This window comes from Ceratotherium simum, chromosome 32 (assembly GCF_057802395.1).
Source record: "Ceratotherium simum simum isolate JZ-2026a chromosome 32, ASM5780239v1, whole genome shotgun sequence".
In the NCBI taxonomy this organism is placed as follows: domain Eukaryota; kingdom Metazoa; phylum Chordata; class Mammalia; order Perissodactyla; family Rhinocerotidae; genus Ceratotherium; species Ceratotherium simum.
The window spans coordinates 14,219,513-14,239,113 of record NC_141931.1 but is presented as its reverse complement, the minus strand read 5'-3'; the positions used below and the strand labels follow the sequence as shown (position 1 = coordinate 14,239,113).

The following is a 19,601-nucleotide window of genomic DNA, read 5'->3' as shown; positions in this document are numbered from 1 at the left end:
GACTTCCTCTTCTTCAGCCGTCTCCTAGACACACACGGCCCCCCGGCTCCAGATGTGCCAAAACACACCAAGTTTCCAACGGGCTCTATGTTCTCTCATATGCTACTTTACTGCCTAAAACACTCCTTTCCCATTTCTCTGCCCGGCTAATTCTAACGTTATGCATTACTCCATCATAATGCCTTCCTGAGTACAGTTGGTTTATGTATCTGGTTCACCCACTAGAATCTGAGTTCTTTGAAGACAATAACTGTACATTTTATATTTATGTTCCCAGCATCTCACACATATGGGAGATACTAGATAAATGTTTGGTGAATGAACAGATGGAGTTATGGGTGCCTATAAAACATCAGGGCAATTGGCTACTTAATTGGTGCACTGCCCTCTTGGTATGCCTACAGACAAGATACTGAAAGTTCCAGAATGTTCTAAAGCATCTCTTGCAACCTAACCTCTTTTGAGGACATATTACATGGGATGGAGTGCTATAAGCACAGCCTAGCTGGGGTGGTCACAGAATTCAGAAACTGGTTTTCCCTCAGCGAAGGCAGGACTAGGTTATCTCAATAAGATTCTTTCACAGCAAAACGGAAAGTTCACGAGGTTGGAACCCTGAGGATTTCTCTTTTGAAAAGTGCATCTGCTTTTTTCCTTCGCCATCACACTCCCATGTCCTGTATGCTCCAGAGGAAAACAGAAATACATAAAATACTTGAAGCAAAACTGAACACAAGTTCAAACTGAGAAGGGTAAACACTGAGATGGCAAAAGCATAATAATACTAGCAATGCAGACACTGTAAGTCAAGGAAAAGCAAAGAAATACAAATTAAAACCAGCAGGAAAATATATGTTGCAGGCAAGTGAACAAAAAACAAACACAAAGATCAAAGAAAACCTCGCAGTGAAATAAGCAGAAACCATCAGGACTATTTCCACTCAAGGAAGTGTGTCAAACGAAAATAAATTAACCTAATCTAATACCAAAAGGCAATAAAGATAATTTCAAATAATACTATTCAAGAATCAAAACAAAATTAGATGAAGTTTAAATAAAAGCCTCCTTTATTGAATCAAAGTAACACAGTAGAGATGTAAAATGAAAACCCTTTGGTAACTTAATACCTTGGAAAGCACACTGAAAAGTAAAGGAAGACCAGAATAATCACATAAGAAAATGAAAATATTCCGCAATCAAAGCAAGATGGGAAAATATCATGAAAAACACACAACTAAAACAACGATAAAAACTTAAAGGAGAAGGCTTCTATGTTAATGCTCATGAAAACCAAATGTGAATGAGGAAAACATTGTACTTGTGCCTCAAGGAAATGAGCTGATTATCTAACCCTTTGTCCTAACAATCAGAATTTCCTCTGATTCAGAAGGACCCAAAAACTACAACTCTCATAACTGCCCAGCCACTTAATTCACAAAGTAAAACAGATCACCTTCAGGACATAAATACATTCTCATACAGAGAAGGAAGAGAAAGAAAAAAAATAGAGTCTATTGAAATTTATGGCCCTTGGCTTAGGAAATGTAAAATATCTCAGAAAGCTCCTTGTTCTACCTCCTTCTTGTTGCAGACGTGGAATCTGAGCCCATTAAGGCCAGATGACCTGCCAAGAACCCAGACTAGGTAGTGAGAGAGCTGAAGCAAAGTTCACCATCTCGTCCTGTTGCACAGCACCCTGTCCAGCGCGCTGCCACACCGCCACATACGCCACCTCAACAGCAGGGAGACAACCCAATATGAAAGACACCTCTCCGGGAGAGAACACATTTCATCATATAAAAGCCTAATCTAAATTTAAAGGAATCAACAAAATCTGGAAGAAAAAATGGCATTTCTAAACACACATGAACATTTTCTTTTTTCTTCATCTAACACGAACAAGTATTGTTCTAAAATTCTTTTCAGTGTCTAGAATGGTATTTAAACAAATGCATATGATTAACTGTTACTGCTAAAGACACTAAGGGTTTTCATCAAACAGCTGTCATCACCATAAAAGTTCCCCTCTTCCATGGAGTCAGTCAGCACTTCCTTACTGGGGCCCACATAGTACACATTTCAAAGGGGCCCCTAAATTTCAAAGCAACCTAAAAGGCATGGATATCACTGCTTCCCTTCCCTACCAGCAAAAAAAAAAAAAACCCTGGGAATGTTTCCACTTTAGGTTTTATTTTCAGCTATGCTTTAATGTCATTGAAACATATCAAAACAAAAATGGAAGAATTTCCTTGAAAGCCTTCCACAGTAGAATCTTATATATAAAAAAAAATTACACTTACATATATTTATATATATGGGTCTAGTTTTTAAAATATTAATCTGGCCATTTCATTCATTCACCAGTATTTGCAGAGTGCTTATTCTAAGAGCTGGAGATAGAGTGGTAACAAACAGCCTATATCCCTGTTCTTGGGGGGCTTCCATCATAGGGAGGCAGAGACAGACAAGCAAATAAATAAATATATAATAGCGCAGTGGTATTAAGAGCGGGGGTGTTGAGAGCTGATGAACCAAAAAAAGCAGAGTAAAAGGGACAGAAAGTACTGGAAGGTGCTATTTTATCTCTGGTGGTTGGAGAGGGTCTCTCTGAGAAAGTGACATCTGAGCAGAAACATGAAGAAAAATGTGGCTAAGAAAGCAAATATCTGGGCAAGGTGGGAGGGGGAGGACTCCAGGCAGGAGGAACAGTAAGCACAAAGGCCCAGGGTGGGGGCTTTCTTGGAAGCTTTGTGTAAAGCAGGAAGACCAGGACGGCCGGAGTGGACGAGTGTATGGAGAACGGCAGCAAATGAGCTCAGGGCAGGGCGGCAGCCGGGGCCCCGATCGGATGAGGACCTTAGAGGTGATGGTGAGGATTTGGGATATATTCAGAATGAAACGGTAGCAGAAGAGTGACAGGATCTGATTATGTTTCAAAAAGATCCTTCTCGCTGCCCGGTGGAGAACAGACCAAGGCAGAGGGTTGGCAATGTGGAGTGGCAAGAGCAGTCAGGAAGCTTCTGCGCTGAGCTCAGGGAGAGAAGGCGGCAGTGGTGACGAGCAGTGAGGGCGGAGGTGGGCACAAGCAGTCAGATTCTGGGTACATTTTTCCTGGCACAGCTGACAAGATTCGTTAACGCATTGGATGTGGGGTGTGAGTAAACGACAAGCATGCAGGATGACTCCCAAGGGTTTGACTTCAGACCCTAGAAAGTTGCCAACTGCCACGTAGCAAGTGGGAAGCCCGAAAGCCTGGCAGAATTGGGGGGCGAGGGGCGTGGGGAGTGGGGAGATGGTTTGAGGAATATCAGGTCTGATACATCACTAATCATTTGAATACAGACATAAGGTGCCAAGTGATAGAATGTGCCTTGCTTCACTTAAAATAAATGAAATTAGAATACTCCCAAGTATCCTAAAATCTTTTCAGATATCTTGTGGGTAAACCATCCCTTGTGTTTGTGATAAAACTTATTGGTACATCTTTACTTTTGCTTCACACTTCAATATCTATTTTCCAAATTAGGAAATGTCACTAAAGACAGGGCATCTTGGCCTCGTAACAGGAAACTGAGAATGACAGAAGTTTATAAATGCCTCCAAAGAGTCAGCTTTTCTTACAAGGCATTATCTGAGTTACCGAGACCCCTCCCTTCCCGCCAAAAATCTCCCACCACCTTCCACGCAGTCTGAAATTCTCCATTTTAAATAGTGTAATTATTCCCTCTTAACCATGTGTTACTCTTACTCAAATTCTAATAGAAATGCAAGTGTATACATATATATATATACACACACACACTTTCTTTCAATGGAGATATTTTCTCATTCAATTTGGCATAGTATAGGGTCCTCTTGTTAGAAATAATTAGAAAACAGAAGGAGCTGTGGCTTGAGAAGAGGAAAAAGAGCTGAACCAACAGCAGAGGGTTTTTACAATGCAGCCTTGGAGGAGAGAATGGAATTGGAGACAAGCAAACCTGGACTTCATCTGTTGGTGCAGAGGGAGCCGAGAAATCTTCAGGAGGGGTCTCCGAATTCTCCTTCTCTGCAGAGATTCATTCAAGACCTTATCATCGACACAGAGGATGACTTCCACGTTCATCTCCACTGCAGCCTTCCCCTCTGAACTCTAACTGCCTATTTGATGCCTCCATTTGAATGTCTCATTGACACACCATTTCAGTGCTCTGTTCCATCAGAAACATTTTTTCTCCCAAAGCTCCCTTGGCCTAGTTAACTAGCATTTAGCATTAACATCTCAGCTCAAATCTTCCTTCCCTGACATCAAGGCCAGATGGAATTCCCCTGTTATACATCTTGTTGCCCCATGCCCTCCCTTCACAGCACTTACTCTGTTCGTAATTATATATTACTTGGGTAAGTATCTGCTTCATGTCAGGGTCCCCTCAGACTCTAAGCCCTTGGAGCAGATGCATGTCTCTTTGGCTCACTGCTATATGCACTGCCAGATCCGAGCTCTTGGCTGGTGTACAAAGAACAATCAATAAACATTTGGTGAATAAATGAATGAACGCTGTGTTGGTGTGTACAGACACGAAGTAAAAAGGTCACTGCTGAAGCAAAGACTCTAAGGTACACTGCATTTGGGAGAGACACCAACTCCAACGCTGGACTGAGGAAAGTTAAATAAGGTTGATCGAAATTTATTTTTGTATTTGTTTTGGGTTTTATTTATCTCATTAAGCATCAACATTATTGTGTACCTTGAGAACCACAGGGGACACTGAATGGAGAAATCAATAACGCCAAATCCAAAATAAAAAAATCTCAAGAAGTTACTGAACGCTTTGTTAGAGAACCAGACACAGAAAGGGGAGTTCCCTCATGTCTATCTTACCTACAAGAGAACAAAATTAGTTGGCAAACATTTCACTAGAACCACAGAGAAAGGAGATCTTTAAAAACTATCTACCAGGGTGGGATCTAAAAAAAAACAACAACATCAAACTCATAGAAACAGAGAGTAGAAAAGTGGTTACCAGGGGCTGGGGAGGATATGGATAGGGAAAGGTTGGTAAAAGGGTACAAACTTTCAGTTATAAGATGAATAAGGTCTGAGGATCTAATGTATAACATGGTGACTATGGTTGACAACACTGTATTGTAGAATTGAAATTTCCAAAGAGAGTAGAACTTAAATGTTCTTACCAAAAGAAAGATAAATATGCAAGGTGAAGGTGTAACCATGGGCCCTCCAGAACCAGTTCAACTGACCCCATCTTATCAACAGAGTAATTAAGAGTGGTTTTCCAGGAACTGAGAAAGGACCCCTTGTCCAGTACAGGCTGGTTGAGACCACCAACCCATCAACCAGGCCTGTGCAAATGACCAGTAAGTGACCCTTTTGACATCAAGGGGCTGAAAACTCCACCCTGAGATCATACCAACACCGATATTTGGAGAACATGCATCCTATGAAGAGCCGGAAGCTTGACTAGGCTTGCACAGATCATCAATTACCTCACTTTTCCTTACCTCCAATCATCCATCTCTGCACTTCAGACCACCCTGCCCTTTATCCCATAAATTTTGCCCCAAGCCCTGGATGGGGGAGACAGATTTGAGAGTGTTGCCTCCTGTCTCCTTGCAGATCAATCTTGCAATAAAGCTTTTTTCTTTTCTCAAAAGCTGATGCCGTAATAACTGGCTCTTTATGAGCATCAGGCAAGAGAACCCCAATTTTGTGTGGTAACAATGGATGTGTTCATTAACTAGATGGGTTAGTTAGTTCATGAACTAACTAATCCTTTTACAATGTATATGTTCATTACCTAACTAAACCTTTCACAATGTATATGTATATCAAATCATCACAAGGCACACTTTAAATATCTTACAATTTTATATGTCAATTATACCTCAATAAAGCTATAATTAAAAAAAAAAAACAACTTTCTACCAAGTTAGGCCAGTCTGAATATATAATCTAAGATGTATAGAATATAAGTGATTTTATTCTCACAAGCATTTTATTTTAATGAATGCAAAAAACAATTATACAATTACAAGAGCTTTCATAGTTTCATCAGGTCCTTAGTCACATTACTTTTTCCACCGAGATGTTAGGTTGCTCAACATCAAAATTTCCTACCTTGGGGATTTCAGCAATACGACCTTTGTGGTTGAAAAGGAAATTCAGTATTGCTTTTGTTCTTACATGCTTCAGTCTTCTGCCCTCTCCACTGCACTGAAATGCAATTGTAGTGGCAGGGCCGGAGGTGGCGGGGGCTGCACCTTATTCTTAACCTTTCATAACAGCTTTATCAGCAAGATTAGTTTAACATCCAAAACAATCTCAACTAAAAGTTCTAGACCTAATCCATCAGCTTGGATGTAGAAAAAAGGAGAAGGTAGAGGAAAAGGATGGTTATATAAAATACAAAGATGATGATTAACAATCAACAGTATCTTCCATTTTTTTAAAAAAAATCTCACATCACAAGGATCAAACCCAATTTCTTTTTGGCAAGATCTAACTCGGTCTGCAAATGTATATCAATATCTAAATACACACAAATTCAGGGCAACCTCTTAGCCACTCAAATGTAACTGTAAGACTGATTTTCCTTAATGGAAGTCAGACACAAACCCCACAGAACTCAGGTTTCCACTCTAGCTGCATATATCCATCACACACAACTCCTGTGGAAACAGATCACGCAGCAGATCCCAAGACCTTTTTGTCATTAAAGATCCCATTTGCAGTGAAACAAGTGAAGTAAGATGGGAAAACAAACATGCAAAAATGCAAATTAGTAGTTTAAGAAAAAAAGACTCAACTTTCTACACATAATGTAAAATTTTCAAATACACCAGGCTAAATGTTTGTGCAAAGGTGGAGAATGGGTTAAAGACACGCTTGTGATACATTTTTAAAAAATGACTTTGCTTTGAGAGTGGTTCGTGTTGGATACCTCCTTCATCAGACGGTCTTGTTGCCTCACTGCAGCAGGAAAAGCTAGGGTAAATCTCGGATATTTCTGATTTGTCATCTCCCAGACCTGTACCAAAAGTACTGCTCGAATGAGATCGAGACCGGTGTCTCCTATAGTGACTCGCCTTTTCTGGATCGGAGGGAAAATATTTATACTTGTGACTAAGTGACTTGAAGAGCAGAAGAAACAAAAAATTACTTAAAAGTTTAACAAGAAAGAAAAATAATCCCTATTCAATAATAATACACAAGCTCAGCTATTATAAATTCACCTATTGCCAAACTTCTGCATACATTGCATCCACTATATAAATGACTTAAAAATCATTTATACTCATTTTTTTAATCTAGATTTTAAAGGAGAGATGGAGGATGGGAAATTGACAAGAACTAAGAAAACATTGGCAAAGTAATAAATTTCTACCAAACATAACATCTGGTTATAAATAATTGTTTTCAAGTATCGCCAAGCATATAGTATCTGTTGCCTTTTCTTTATTTTTAGAAAATTAAATGACACGGTTTGCCTGATTATGTGGATCAAATTGACTATAAAAGTATTAGAATCCCTACTTTGCCTGGGGCATTCAATTTTATTAACGTCAACAATTACATCGAGAGTTGAAAGCACGGAGCAGAGCCAGACCTAAATGATATATCCACTTACATTGTTTAAAATAATTGCACAACTGTCCAAGCTCCAGTTTGCTAAACACAGTCTGAAAGGCTGAAATGTCAACTCATGCCATCACTACACCCAAATGCCCAAACCATTCTGTTTTTGCTTTTAATTATAAACATTCAGTCTAAGTTAAAAATCAAATAAACTTCCTATGTAAACTATAAATTTTGCCTTACATAAAAACTCAGAGAAATTTTAAGGATACTTGGAAGTCTATTTATTTTAAGACATTTAGATGCTCTATAGAAAACCTCTCCACTATTTTATATATAATTCTTTAAATCTACCTTTAAAATGTTGGAACCATGTTTCTCACGAAACAAATCTTTATGTCTTAGCACTTTAGTGCAATCCAACTAACTGCATTTTTAAGCCCAGAAAACCAATAAAATCATATTCACTAATATAAAGCAGATAAGTAAGCTCTAGATGCCTTTTTTAAAATGAATCTAGAACAAACTAATCTGGGCTATATTAAAAAGCCCTTTTGCAACTTTTGTTTTCATAAATGATTAATGGTATTCTAAAGCAGCATAGCACTTTTTTTGGTTTTTTGAATCCTCAACTTTAAAACTGACATTACACTGTTGGCACAATGAACCTGTACAGCTCAGAGTAGCTTCACTTTCAGGACAAAACCACATAAATGGAGAGAAACTCAAAACGTAAGCAATACCAGAGAGCATATGTAGACTTCTAGACTGAATATTGTCTTCCAGGGGATCAATGTCGAAGATGGAGCCAGGATCTGTGCGCCAAACTTTGAGGTCTTTTACCAAAAGGAAGAAATCAACAAATAAAGAATGAATTTTTTAAACAGTCAGCACCAAAGAGAGTCAGCGAAAGTCTAGAAAAGGACATATGTAAAAAGCAAACATTTAAGAAGCCAACCCACTGTGCTACAGACCTCAAAGAAGAACGAGGGAATCTTAACGTTCCCAAGGATTTGTTAAGAAAACTTTATGATCACATTTAGGTGGCCTGGTTTACGCTTCATTGACCTTCCACGTAGCCTGTGACTCCTCACCCACCACACGTGCACACCAGACAACTCCCCGCACCCCTGAACCGCGATCACTCGTGCTCTCCACACGCTGAAACAGGGAAAATGTTTGCTTAAAACTCCTCATTAAGGACACGTGGGTAATTCATAGGAAACGACTGAGAGGTTTTTGTCTGAGAAAACAAAGCAAAGCAAACAAAAACTTCTCTCCCTATAACAGAAACAAATGTTTGAAATGTAGGCAAGTGGCAAACCCAGTTCTCATTCTGAGCTGGGAGATGCAAGCTAACCCACATAAGACACGTTGTTTTAGAAAAGAGCAATAAGGCAAGGCACCGAGCAAGGAATGAGGAGGGATGGAAAGAGGAACAAGGAGCAGCTTCCTACTCTCAGTGGACCACAGATTGGTCCAGTAAATGGACCACAGATGAGTCAGTAATCAGACTGTGCAAGCCAACTGATTCTCTTATTTTAGCTGGAGGCAAAATCCAAATCTAATAACTTTCGGATTCATTAGTCTCTCCAACTAATGGTTATCAGGTCCTAAAATGATCTATATAGTGCTGTATCAACAAAAGGAAAACAAAAACCTACTTGCAGACATGTGGTAGAAACGGAGCTTGAGTAAAAGCAATTAATTAGTAAACTGGAACCAGAGATCTGCTGTCTGTTTTTAATTAATATATGTAGCGCTTACCATACGCCAGCAGACTCTCAGTTATGATACAACTCATTTAAGCTTCATAATATATAAAAGTAGGTACTATAGTATCCCTATTTTATAGATGAGGAAACTGAGGCTGAAAGAGATTGAGTTAGTTTGGCCAAGGTTACACAACTAGTAAGTAGCAGAGCCTATAACCAAAATAGAAGCAGTAGAAATTGGCTTAGTCTGAATTACTCAGAAATTCTCTAAACCAGTATTTGCACGCCTGGCACAGAAGTTTAATGCTTGTTGAATGTACTTCATTTTGTGGTTGCATAGGCAAGTCCTCAACGAAAAACAGTTTCCCCCAATAAGAAGAGACAAACTGACTTCTGGATGGCCCAGGAAGTGAATAATTTAGAGTTATATATCTTATATTTTTTAAAAAATAATAATTTCTCTCTCAAAGGTAATGAGTACTGAATTGTGAGAGCTCCAAGTCTAGAGAATCTCACAGTTTCTAGCAAGGATCTCACCATCATTCCTGGCCCCTGATTTGGGTAGGACCCTGGGGCAAGCTGCACAGACTTCAGCATTTGCACCCTCGTGGGATGAATCAGACCCTGTGCACTAGCCCTTATGAGATGTTAATACACAGCAATGAAACTCTCTAATTCTGTGTAACTTGAGTTGAAGACATCACACACAACTCATCCATCCAACTTAATGTGATCCTTTTAAGCAATCAACTTGGGAAGATCAGCAAAGCTATCAACTGCCTGCAAATATGTCTGGAATCCCTCTTTGGAAAATACTTCCGGAGTCACTTTAGTAATCATCCAAGTAACTTAGTGCCATGACTTCAGTACCCTTGTTTCACACTAAGACATTACCCTGTCAAAGATACACTTTCCTCCCCAACTCACCTCTAAATGGCCTTTCGCTACTTCCAAAAAACAAGCTTTTACCTTTGAAGATGAAGATAATCTAACACTGAGATTACTGAGAGGCATGTTACCAAAAATATGATTTGAGCTATATAATTGGACTAGCTACAAAAATTCAGAGGCTAACTACTCTGAAGAAGACAATAGTCATTTAGAAGTATGGTTTGTTGATATATACTGAAAAATCAATAACTTTCCTTTCTAGCCCCACCTTAAACTTTGCTATGATCTTGCTGTCTCAGCCACCATTCAACACTATGTTCCTAGGATTTCTTCTGACTCACTAGAAGGAACAGGAGGAAGAGAACGTTCCTCCCTCGCTGATTTATGGCATTTTCAGACAGCTCTTGATTATCCCAGTTCAGAAATAATAGTCAAAAAAATATAAGCTATTCACATTATAGAGTATCATAGAATCTCTCTGGCATGTTTATGTGTGATAAAAGGACCTAACTGGGATTATTTCTGTTATTTCTGTCACCCATGCAGACGATATCTGCAGTACAATATATTGATCAAGTATACAAACTAAAGGAAACAAAATAATTGTCCAACCATTGTTATCACCTGTGTCTGATATTTGGGCTGCTTCTTTAACAAGTAGGAACATTCTTAAGACCAGAAAATTATTAAAGACAGACATTCTCTGTAGACATTCCAATAATCGAAAAGATTTGCAACAATACCTTGCAAACGCCATGAAGCCCATTCAACATGGTGCAAACAATGACACTGGCTGTGGTCCATTTTCAATTGGGCACCACGTCCAATATTTGAGGAGTCCGATGAATAAGGAGGCTAATTCTAAAGCTATGGCAAGCATGATCTTTTTGACTGTGCAGACCTGCTGAGAAGGACCATCAGCTTACCAACAATGATCCCAGGTCTCCTGTCCATCTCCACGATGTGAGGATGGACACCTTTATAGGCTGCATCACTGACAATCTGGGTGTTCTTCCTCACTCGCTCTGTCACAGGGTCATCCACGACAGGAGTAAAGCCTCTTCCCTTGGTCTTTTCAAAATCTTCATGATATTTTACCTGAAAAAAAAGGAAAAACAATATTAACCCAAACTGAAATGGTCTGATTGTTACGTAGCTCACAAAGTTTTGATATAATGACAGCTGTCACTGTGCCAGCTGGATCTAGATTATTTTCTACTTATATGCATCTTTTCCAATTATTCCAAAAATAATGTCTGAAACTTCAGCTTCCTAGCATCAGAAATCAAGTGCTGATATTTTCACAATGTTTTTCGTCATTACGGTTAGCAGCTCTCTTAAATTTTACATAAACCTGTATATCAGTAAGAAGTTTTAAAAGATATATTTTTTTAATCCTGGTTACTTCCTCAAATGTACTAACAGCTACAAATTAATTTCCTATTTCTTAACCTTTAATATGCAATGAAATGATAAGCAATTTCTACACAATTATTCAAGAAAACGGTATTATTTAAAATTAGATTGAGAGTTACAAATAATTATATATACAATTTTTTGTATATAATTACAAAAACTTGCATATACTTTAAAACATACACTTTCAGTGCTCTGAAATTGGATTAGGGTGATGATTGTACAACTCTATAAATTACATCAGAAACTACTGAATTGTACACTCTAAATGGTATTTCAACTTTATGGTATATAAATTATATCTCATGAAACTGTTTTAAAAAACATACTTTTTAAATATTCTTTGTAACATGCAAACACACCAAGCTCCACCTTAAAATTAATTGAAAAGAAGTCCAGGCAAATGTCTTTCACAAAATGCATTTATAGTAGTCACGTTAGAAATAAAATCACGCCCAAAAAAACCATTGAGAAAAATTACTTTATTAGACTAAATGTTTCCATTACATTTCAGTGTGATTACAAAGTCCCCCCAAAAGGATGGCCCATCGCATCTCCATGCTTTGTTAGTCATCCAGATTAATGGTGAACTAACGCCGTCGGTACACCGCGTGATGCCATTCCTTAGTATGTTTTAGTCATGAGAATGATCTGGTTGTACCCTACCATTGAAATATGATTTTGTGCTTCTTTGACATGTCTCAGAGCAGGTGTATCTAAAATCAGACTTGGTCTACCTTTCATCTGTTTATGGTCCTGGGTATATTTTACCTGCAAAGTAAACAGAACATACTTATAATAAGACAATTATAATAAAAACCATTACATAGCTTTTTCAAGTTTCCCAAATGAATGAAACACATACAACATTTTCTGAATTATGTCCCGGGTAACTTGTTCAGTGAATTGTGTTTAGTTCTACAATAACAATCTAAAATTTTACTGTCAAAGGTCTCCTTTAAAGGCTATAGCAAAAATGACCTAAAAGTATCATCTGAAAGTGTGAGAGTGACCAATATCCACTAATGATATAGGCAGTAAAACTGGTTATCATACTTAAATTAAACAAGGAAAGTCCAAAATTAAATGGAACCTATATTTATTTTTCTATTTCTACATTTCTCCATTTGCCGCCATAACACTGTTGAAGAATGCATACCGAACTTCCCTCTATTTCCTTCTATTTTTCCCCTCCATAGAAGATAAGAAACAATGGGGCTGGTTCCTTTTAAGCAGCCACAGCTTAAAGGTAATTTATGTTGACTACAGTCAGCATCTCTGGACAGAAATGCCAATAGAGATGTATCAACGGTAAAACCTAAATGCCAATCCCCAGGCATACAGCTCTTCTTGACAGCTGCCCATCAGCACACTATTTGTGAAGCCGATTATAAGATTAGGACAGCAATCATTGCAGACCTAAGGGCATATGTGCAGTTCAGAACTGAAGCCCTGATATTCACTAAGAGAAAGCATACTATCCAAATAAGACACTGATGTGCACCCTGGGATGTTAATGAGAAAATGATTTCTATATTAAATGTATTAAAAGATTTTTTTCCTCTAAGTCCTTACTTTGGAGTAATGACTCATTTCTTATTTTGTTTTGCAGAGAACATTTAACAATCCACATTCAATGGAATCCATCTGTAAAATGACAACTATTTAACTTACGCATCAAAGACTTTACCACTTTCAAAGACACTGGCTAAAATAACATGAATCATTGTTTAAATGAACATAATATAGTTTAAAAGTAAACTTTAAATGTAACTGTCAGTCACATCTGGAAATATCAATGAAGGGTTGCAGGATAATGTAAATTTATACAGTGGCAGCTTTTGGAAGTCATCTGAAATGACATGTGTATTTACTGCATAGATCACAAATGTTTCTTGAAAATAGATTTTATTTTCACAAGAAAAAACAGGACTGCAAGTAAATAATAAGGGACACATCCTCTGTGAGAGCCCAAAATGGATAAAACCACTTGCCGAACTAATATTTTCTTGATTCTTCTTTACTCTTTCCATTTCAGGAGTTACACTTAAAGCCGTGGCTCTTCCCAGCTGACCTTTATAATAAACCTATCATTTCAGAGAACAAAAAATAGAGTACTGTGAATCAATTCAACCAAATAAGAATCACAAAATATTTACTTTAAGGAGCTAGCTAAGGAAAGGACACTATGAAAAAAGAGGATGCTATCAGAGGTCTAGTCTTCTGTAAAATGCTTGCCTCTTAAATCAATCTGTTCTTTTTTTTTTTTTTGAGGAAGATTGGCCCTGCACTAACATCTGTTGCCAATCTTCCTCTTTTTTTTCCTTTTTCTCCCCAAAGCCTCAGTATATAGTTGTGTAGCATAGTTGTAGAGTTGTAGTTCTTCTATATGGGATGCCGCCTCAGCATGGCTTGATGAGCCGTGAGTAGGTCCACGGCCAGGATCCAAACTGGCAAACCCCGGGCCGCTGAAGCAGAATACATGAACTTAACCGCTATGCCACCAGGCCGGCCCCTCAATCTATTCTAATACATCCCATAGCAGGGATTATGTGTCCAAATCACTGTGAATAGACTCAAATATATGGGCCTATCCTCAGTAAAGCTGTGATGAGCATTTCATCACAAAGGAATATGATAAGAAATGTCTTCATGGATATCACTTAAAGGCACTCCTACCCATATAGAATTGTACTATACTCTTGTAGTTTCTTAACAATTAACCATGCAGAACTTTTGAAAGGATGCCTAAATAGGTGACCATAGTCATCCACAAAAAGGCCGGTGTGCTTCCCACTACTACGTTCCTCCTTCTCAGTAACCATGTTCCTTTTTCAGAGTAATGGAGTCACATCAAGTGTGATGCTAAATATAGTGGGGAAAAGATGAGCATCTACTTCTCCAAAATATAGTTACTAGGAAAAGTGCCAAACAATAACTGCGTTTGCTTTATAATCTGGTCAAACGACTTTAAAGTCCTGAAGAATAAAAGATTTCATTGAACCAAACAGATGTCCAAATTTCCTCTTCCTAAGAACCCAATCTGTATGTTAATGACTTCGAAAAAGGATTCTCTGGGTGAACTCCATCCGCAGATTACATAAACAGAAGGGAATCAGAGCAGCCGGGAGATGGTGTCTGAGTAAAAACTGACAGCCCCTTACCAAATGCCCCTAAAATGGGCCTGTCCCACGTGACCTATTCGGCTATGCACACTTTATAATTTCTCCCTAGACACTGTCCAAAAATAAAGTACTAATAGCTGGGAGAGGATTGGACAGGCTGAAAAACAAGAAATATACAGGCAGGAAAGGGAGTGGGAAAGCTTATTTGAAGAGCCAAGATGCCAGAAGCTACAGCTATGTCCCTCTGGGGAACCACAGCAACTAACAGCCTGAAGACAAGATAAGAGGGACACACAATAACCTGCGGCAAAATAGTACTGGCTGTCACCCAGGGACCCTGGAGCAGGGAACACCTGGCTGTACCCATAATACCTAAGACCCTGAAACCTTTCAAATAAATTGGTGGTCAATTCAGAGCAGAATATCAACTCAAGGTCATGAAAATTTTGTAAACACAATCCCTCACTGACATGTTGACAATACGTTTGCTGTCACAAGGAAAAAGTTACTAAGGAGGTCACACATTGCTGATGTTCTTCTGGTTCTCTTTAACTCTCTTCAGCTCTGGTGGATCAGAAATTGGGGTTGCCTGTTTCATCTCTCCTTTGTATTTTACCTGTGGAGGATAAATAAGAATTTTAATAGAAAGCAGAATGGTCTCCACCCAAACACCAGAGAGGATGAGCCTCAAAATTAACCCTATCTTTTTACACCTTTTTTTCCACAGTGGATATGCGTCCACCTTCTGGTTCACATTTACACCTGGATTCTGATTCATCCAACTTAGCCAGACAAAGCGTTGGTTGTGCTTCTTAAAAATGATTTTTTAATAAGTCCTTTGCTGTGCAATACCAAAACTAACTGCAAATTCCATGACTAAAAGTAATGGAAATGTAAGGGAGAAACGTTGGAACGAACTCCTTACAGAGAACTACAGCGAGGTCGCCATGGCAGCCTGGAAGGCCACTGACTCTCTTTCTGACCCTGGGCTTCTACCTTCAAAAAAAGCTCAAGATCCCTCATTCCCACCACCCTCCAGGGACAAAGCAATGTTCAGCCTGATTTTCTTCTCCACCTGGAAGAACCCACTCTTAATTTTAAAGTCTTTCAAAATTACCTGTTTTGGAAGAAGAAGGCTATTGTTTATATTGGTAAAAGTTCCATAAAAGGGTCAAAAAATGGGAAAAATGACCATTGTGGGGGACCTTTGAAAGAGATTTCTGAATTCGGGGGGCCTGGGTTCAAATCCCAGCTCTGTCCTTACAAACCGTGGGTGCCCAGCATGTCCTCTGACCTCCCCAAGACTCAGTGTCCCAGACCTACAAACCAGAGAAATGAATCGTGCTGACCTCACGGGTCCACATAAAGCATTTAGCACCACAGTAGAGGTGCCTCATGATTGTTAACTATCATTGCTTTCTTAGCTTTAGATTATTGAATGATTGAATAATGTCTTCTGTTTTATTTATAAGGTTTTCTACTCTGACATTATGTCTTTGAACTCCAGTCAAGCCAGGTCTTCTTTTGCCCTATTCCAATAGACATTTTTTTTCTCTGATTGACAACAGACCCACTACTCTCCAGGTCCTTACCTAGATGTAGTTGTAGAGATTTAGCACCTAAACTATGAGGTCCATGAGAATAGGAACTGGGTCTTCTCCATCTTGGTGTACCAGTGACCAGGATAATATCCGGCTCAATGAAGATTACTTGAATAAACAAACATGGCTAAATTATAGCAACACAGTCCCAAATTTCCTGGGCTCACAGGGTAGGGTCACAGTTCATGGCCTTCACTATGTGAAAAGGAACATCCAAATATGTAGCAGGTTTCAAGCTTTTCAGAGAGTATTGTGAAGAACAAAAACATGCAATATTTGATAAAATATAAGAGAACACCGAAACCACTTGCCGTACTCAGCTGCTCCTGGTTTCTCCTCACTCTCTCTATCTCCGGTGTTATGCTTAGTGGGGTTGCCCTGGGGCACTGCTCTTTATACTGGAGCTGGGGACAAAGTGCAAGACAGTGTGGGGTTATGGGAAGGAAATGTGCACCAATACACCGGAACAGATGAAAAGAAATGCCATATGGCTACAGAGCATTCATTAGTTAAAATCTTCACTAGGATCTGATAATGAAATATGCATTGCTAATAGACTTCATCATATTGATCCCAGACTAAGCTTTTTCTGGTCCAAATGTTTTGAATTCACTTTTAGTTATTATTCTTCAAATTGTCTCATTTATTGGTAGCCTCTCTGAGTTCGATCTTATCAGTAATAATAGATGATCTTTTCTGTGAATTCATTTTTTTAAAGAACTAGAGCAACATTTATCAGATTACCATTTTATATTTAAAAAGAATAATTCTGCACTCATCATTAGAAAGGAAGGCCCCACCAGTCCTATGCTTACACCTCAGTGACAAACTGACACCATATAAAGAAACTCTGAACCTCGTAGTTTCCTTCTTGACAAAGGTCCAATATGGGAAGCCTGCTCTCTGACCAAACAGTATGGAAATTTCCCTGACCTACTGCATAGAGGTGCCCCTACTCAGCTGGGGGGATAAGACCCCATCGTTTGTGGTCAGTTTTCCCAGCAATTCCACAACACCCCAGGAAACAAATGAGCATCCGACACAGAGAAACAGGATGGCATGTCCGCCAAATGAATTTTGACAGGCAAAAGTAAAACTAGAGGTTAAAATCCCATTGTAAGGAACACCACAGGGACAGTCAATGATTTTTTAGAGTTTAAATTTAGCGTTAAGGAACCTTTTTTGGCAAGAAATCACAAGGCCTACAGGGCTGGCAGATAAAATGGACTTGAGATGCCCACTCTCAGCAGTGAACATCCAAGTGTAGAGAAGCTTGATAAGCCTGGAAGATAAATGACAAAGGGACAGGCCGCTTCGGTGTGACCTCTTTCCACGATGTGCGAGTTTCTCTGTGCCGTGGTAAATAGTTTGAGAGTTTGAGCAGATTCTTGTGTCTGGGATAACTGTCTCAGTTAAAGTGAGGAAAGGTCCAGTGTAATCTCTCTTGATGGCAGGACACAAGGAAAAGTTACTCTGGGTAGAGCTCAGAGGGGAAGAATTTCTTGAACAGCATTATTGATGTAGAGAAACCGTTGTAGCTGATTTCTAGTGGATGTAAGTTTGGGGACATAAATTTGATACGGAGACTCTTCATGTCTTGCATCCATCCATTCACAGACATGCTAAGTGCTTTACAGGCAATATCTCACTTAATATTCTAGTCCCTGTTTTATAGATGAGGAAATCGAGGCTTGGAGATGTTGGTGGCTCATGAAGATTACACAGCAAGTAAGATCTGGAACTAGGATCAAACCAATAGTCCAGGGTCCACGTTCTTCCCCACTACTCCAGTGTTGCCTAAATTCCCACCAGCTGCTCACCACTTCCCATATGCCATGCCAGATACCACCTGTGCTGTGATTTACAGTATTGTTTCATTAAATTAACTTGCTATTATTTTCAAATAAAGTTATTTTAAGGGAGCGTTATGTTTCTACAATAAATTGAAAACCAGTAACCCTTCTTTTAAAGAAAGGTACACATTAAAACAATTGAATCACTAAGGCAAGGCCTGATCATTGGCAGGCCTCTTAACGTAATCTTGGATATCAGCTGGTATACGAACCACACTTTAGGGACACTGTGGGACTCCCAACTGCCTCCTCATGACCTGAATAACAATTTCTCTCTCCACCAGGCTCTCCTGCCACCTTTCACGCCAAGAACTCATCACACTAAACTTTCCCCTCCTCGAACAGGCCTTGGATCCTGAACACATTCAGTTTGATCTGCCAAGAAGGCCCCTCCTTACAAAATCCACCCCAGATCTAACTCGATTCTTTAAGATCTAACTCAAAAGTTACTCTTTCTCTGAGGGTTTTCCCCTCTCTCACTGACATAGCCTTCCTTCTTGAACTTTCACAGCACTTTGCAAGAGGAATTATTATTCATTATTAAATGAGATACTACATGTAAAGTACTCAAAAAGCAAAGTAAACACGCAACAAATATTAATTATTGTTCTAGTACTTCAAAACAATGCATGATGGTTATTTATTCCTAGGTCTGTTTCTCCTAGAGACTTGGAGAACACTCACAGCCCCTAACCTTAGAGTGTATCTCATTCATCTTTGAATTCCTCCAAGAACAAGAGCAGCATAGGCATTCAAAAACATGTTCTTTAATAAACAAATGCACACACTAAGTGCACTGCTCGCCCAACATGAAGATGTGTGAGACCTTATCTCTGCCTTTCAGGAGCTGGCCCTCCTAACGGTATCCATTGTAATGGGATTTCTTTCACCTGTCCAAGCTCCATGCCCTCATTTATATTATAGCCATCTAATAAAATAGAAAACAATACTTAAAGAAATATGATCACACATTGCTGATGTTCTTCTGGTTTTCTTTAATTCTCTTTAGCTCTGGAGGATCAGATATGGCTGTCGCACATTTCATCTCTTCTTTGTATTTCACCTGCATAATTTATAAAAAAGTAATGTGAGTTTTATTCAACACAAGGCTTAAAAAACAGTTAAGAATTCTTCATTTGTTAACTATTGCATAATTGAATTTTTAAATTCCAACATTAATTTTTCCTTCAATGGGAACACAAATTTTTATTTTATCTGATGCTTTCAGGATTCCTTCATCCTAAAGTGCAAATAAACCCATATCTCTTCACCTATCCATCATTGAAGGAGTTTTTTAATTAAAAGAAGCAAATGTTGCTTATGAAAATAAATTTTATCATTAGGAAAATAAATTTTGTGCATTAGGATGCACAAAAACATCCTGGAAATTATCTTTAATAATATAATATGTAATTTATTACTTTCTA

At 38.7% G+C, this 19,601-nt stretch overlaps 1 protein-coding gene across 8 annotated transcripts in view; it reads right to left on the bottom strand.

The window, feature by feature from the left end:
- Nucleotides 1-19,601, bottom strand: part of NEBL (nebulette) — a 337,317-nt gene that overhangs the window by 19,354 nt on the left and 298,362 nt on the right. For 5 of the 8 annotated variants that reach the window (XM_087420766.1, XM_087420765.1, XM_087420770.1 and 2 more), the window contains 6 exons: nt 19,145-19,237; nt 16,633-16,725; nt 15,244-15,336; nt 13,590-13,682; nt 12,262-12,366; nt 11,106-11,277 (listed from right to left, as the gene is read on the bottom strand). In XM_087420766.1, coding sequence (XP_087276892.1) covers nt 11,106-11,277; nt 12,262-12,366; nt 13,590-13,682; nt 15,244-15,336; nt 16,633-16,725; nt 19,145-19,237 — 649 coding nt within the window. Of the gene's footprint in view, nt 1-6,938; nt 7,089-8,316; nt 8,410-11,105; nt 11,278-12,261; nt 12,367-13,589; nt 13,683-15,243; nt 15,337-16,632; nt 16,726-19,144; nt 19,238-19,601 lie in introns of all 8 variants that reach the window. The other 3 variants (XM_004425308.3, XM_087420771.1, XM_004425309.3) reach the window with 3 other exon arrangements.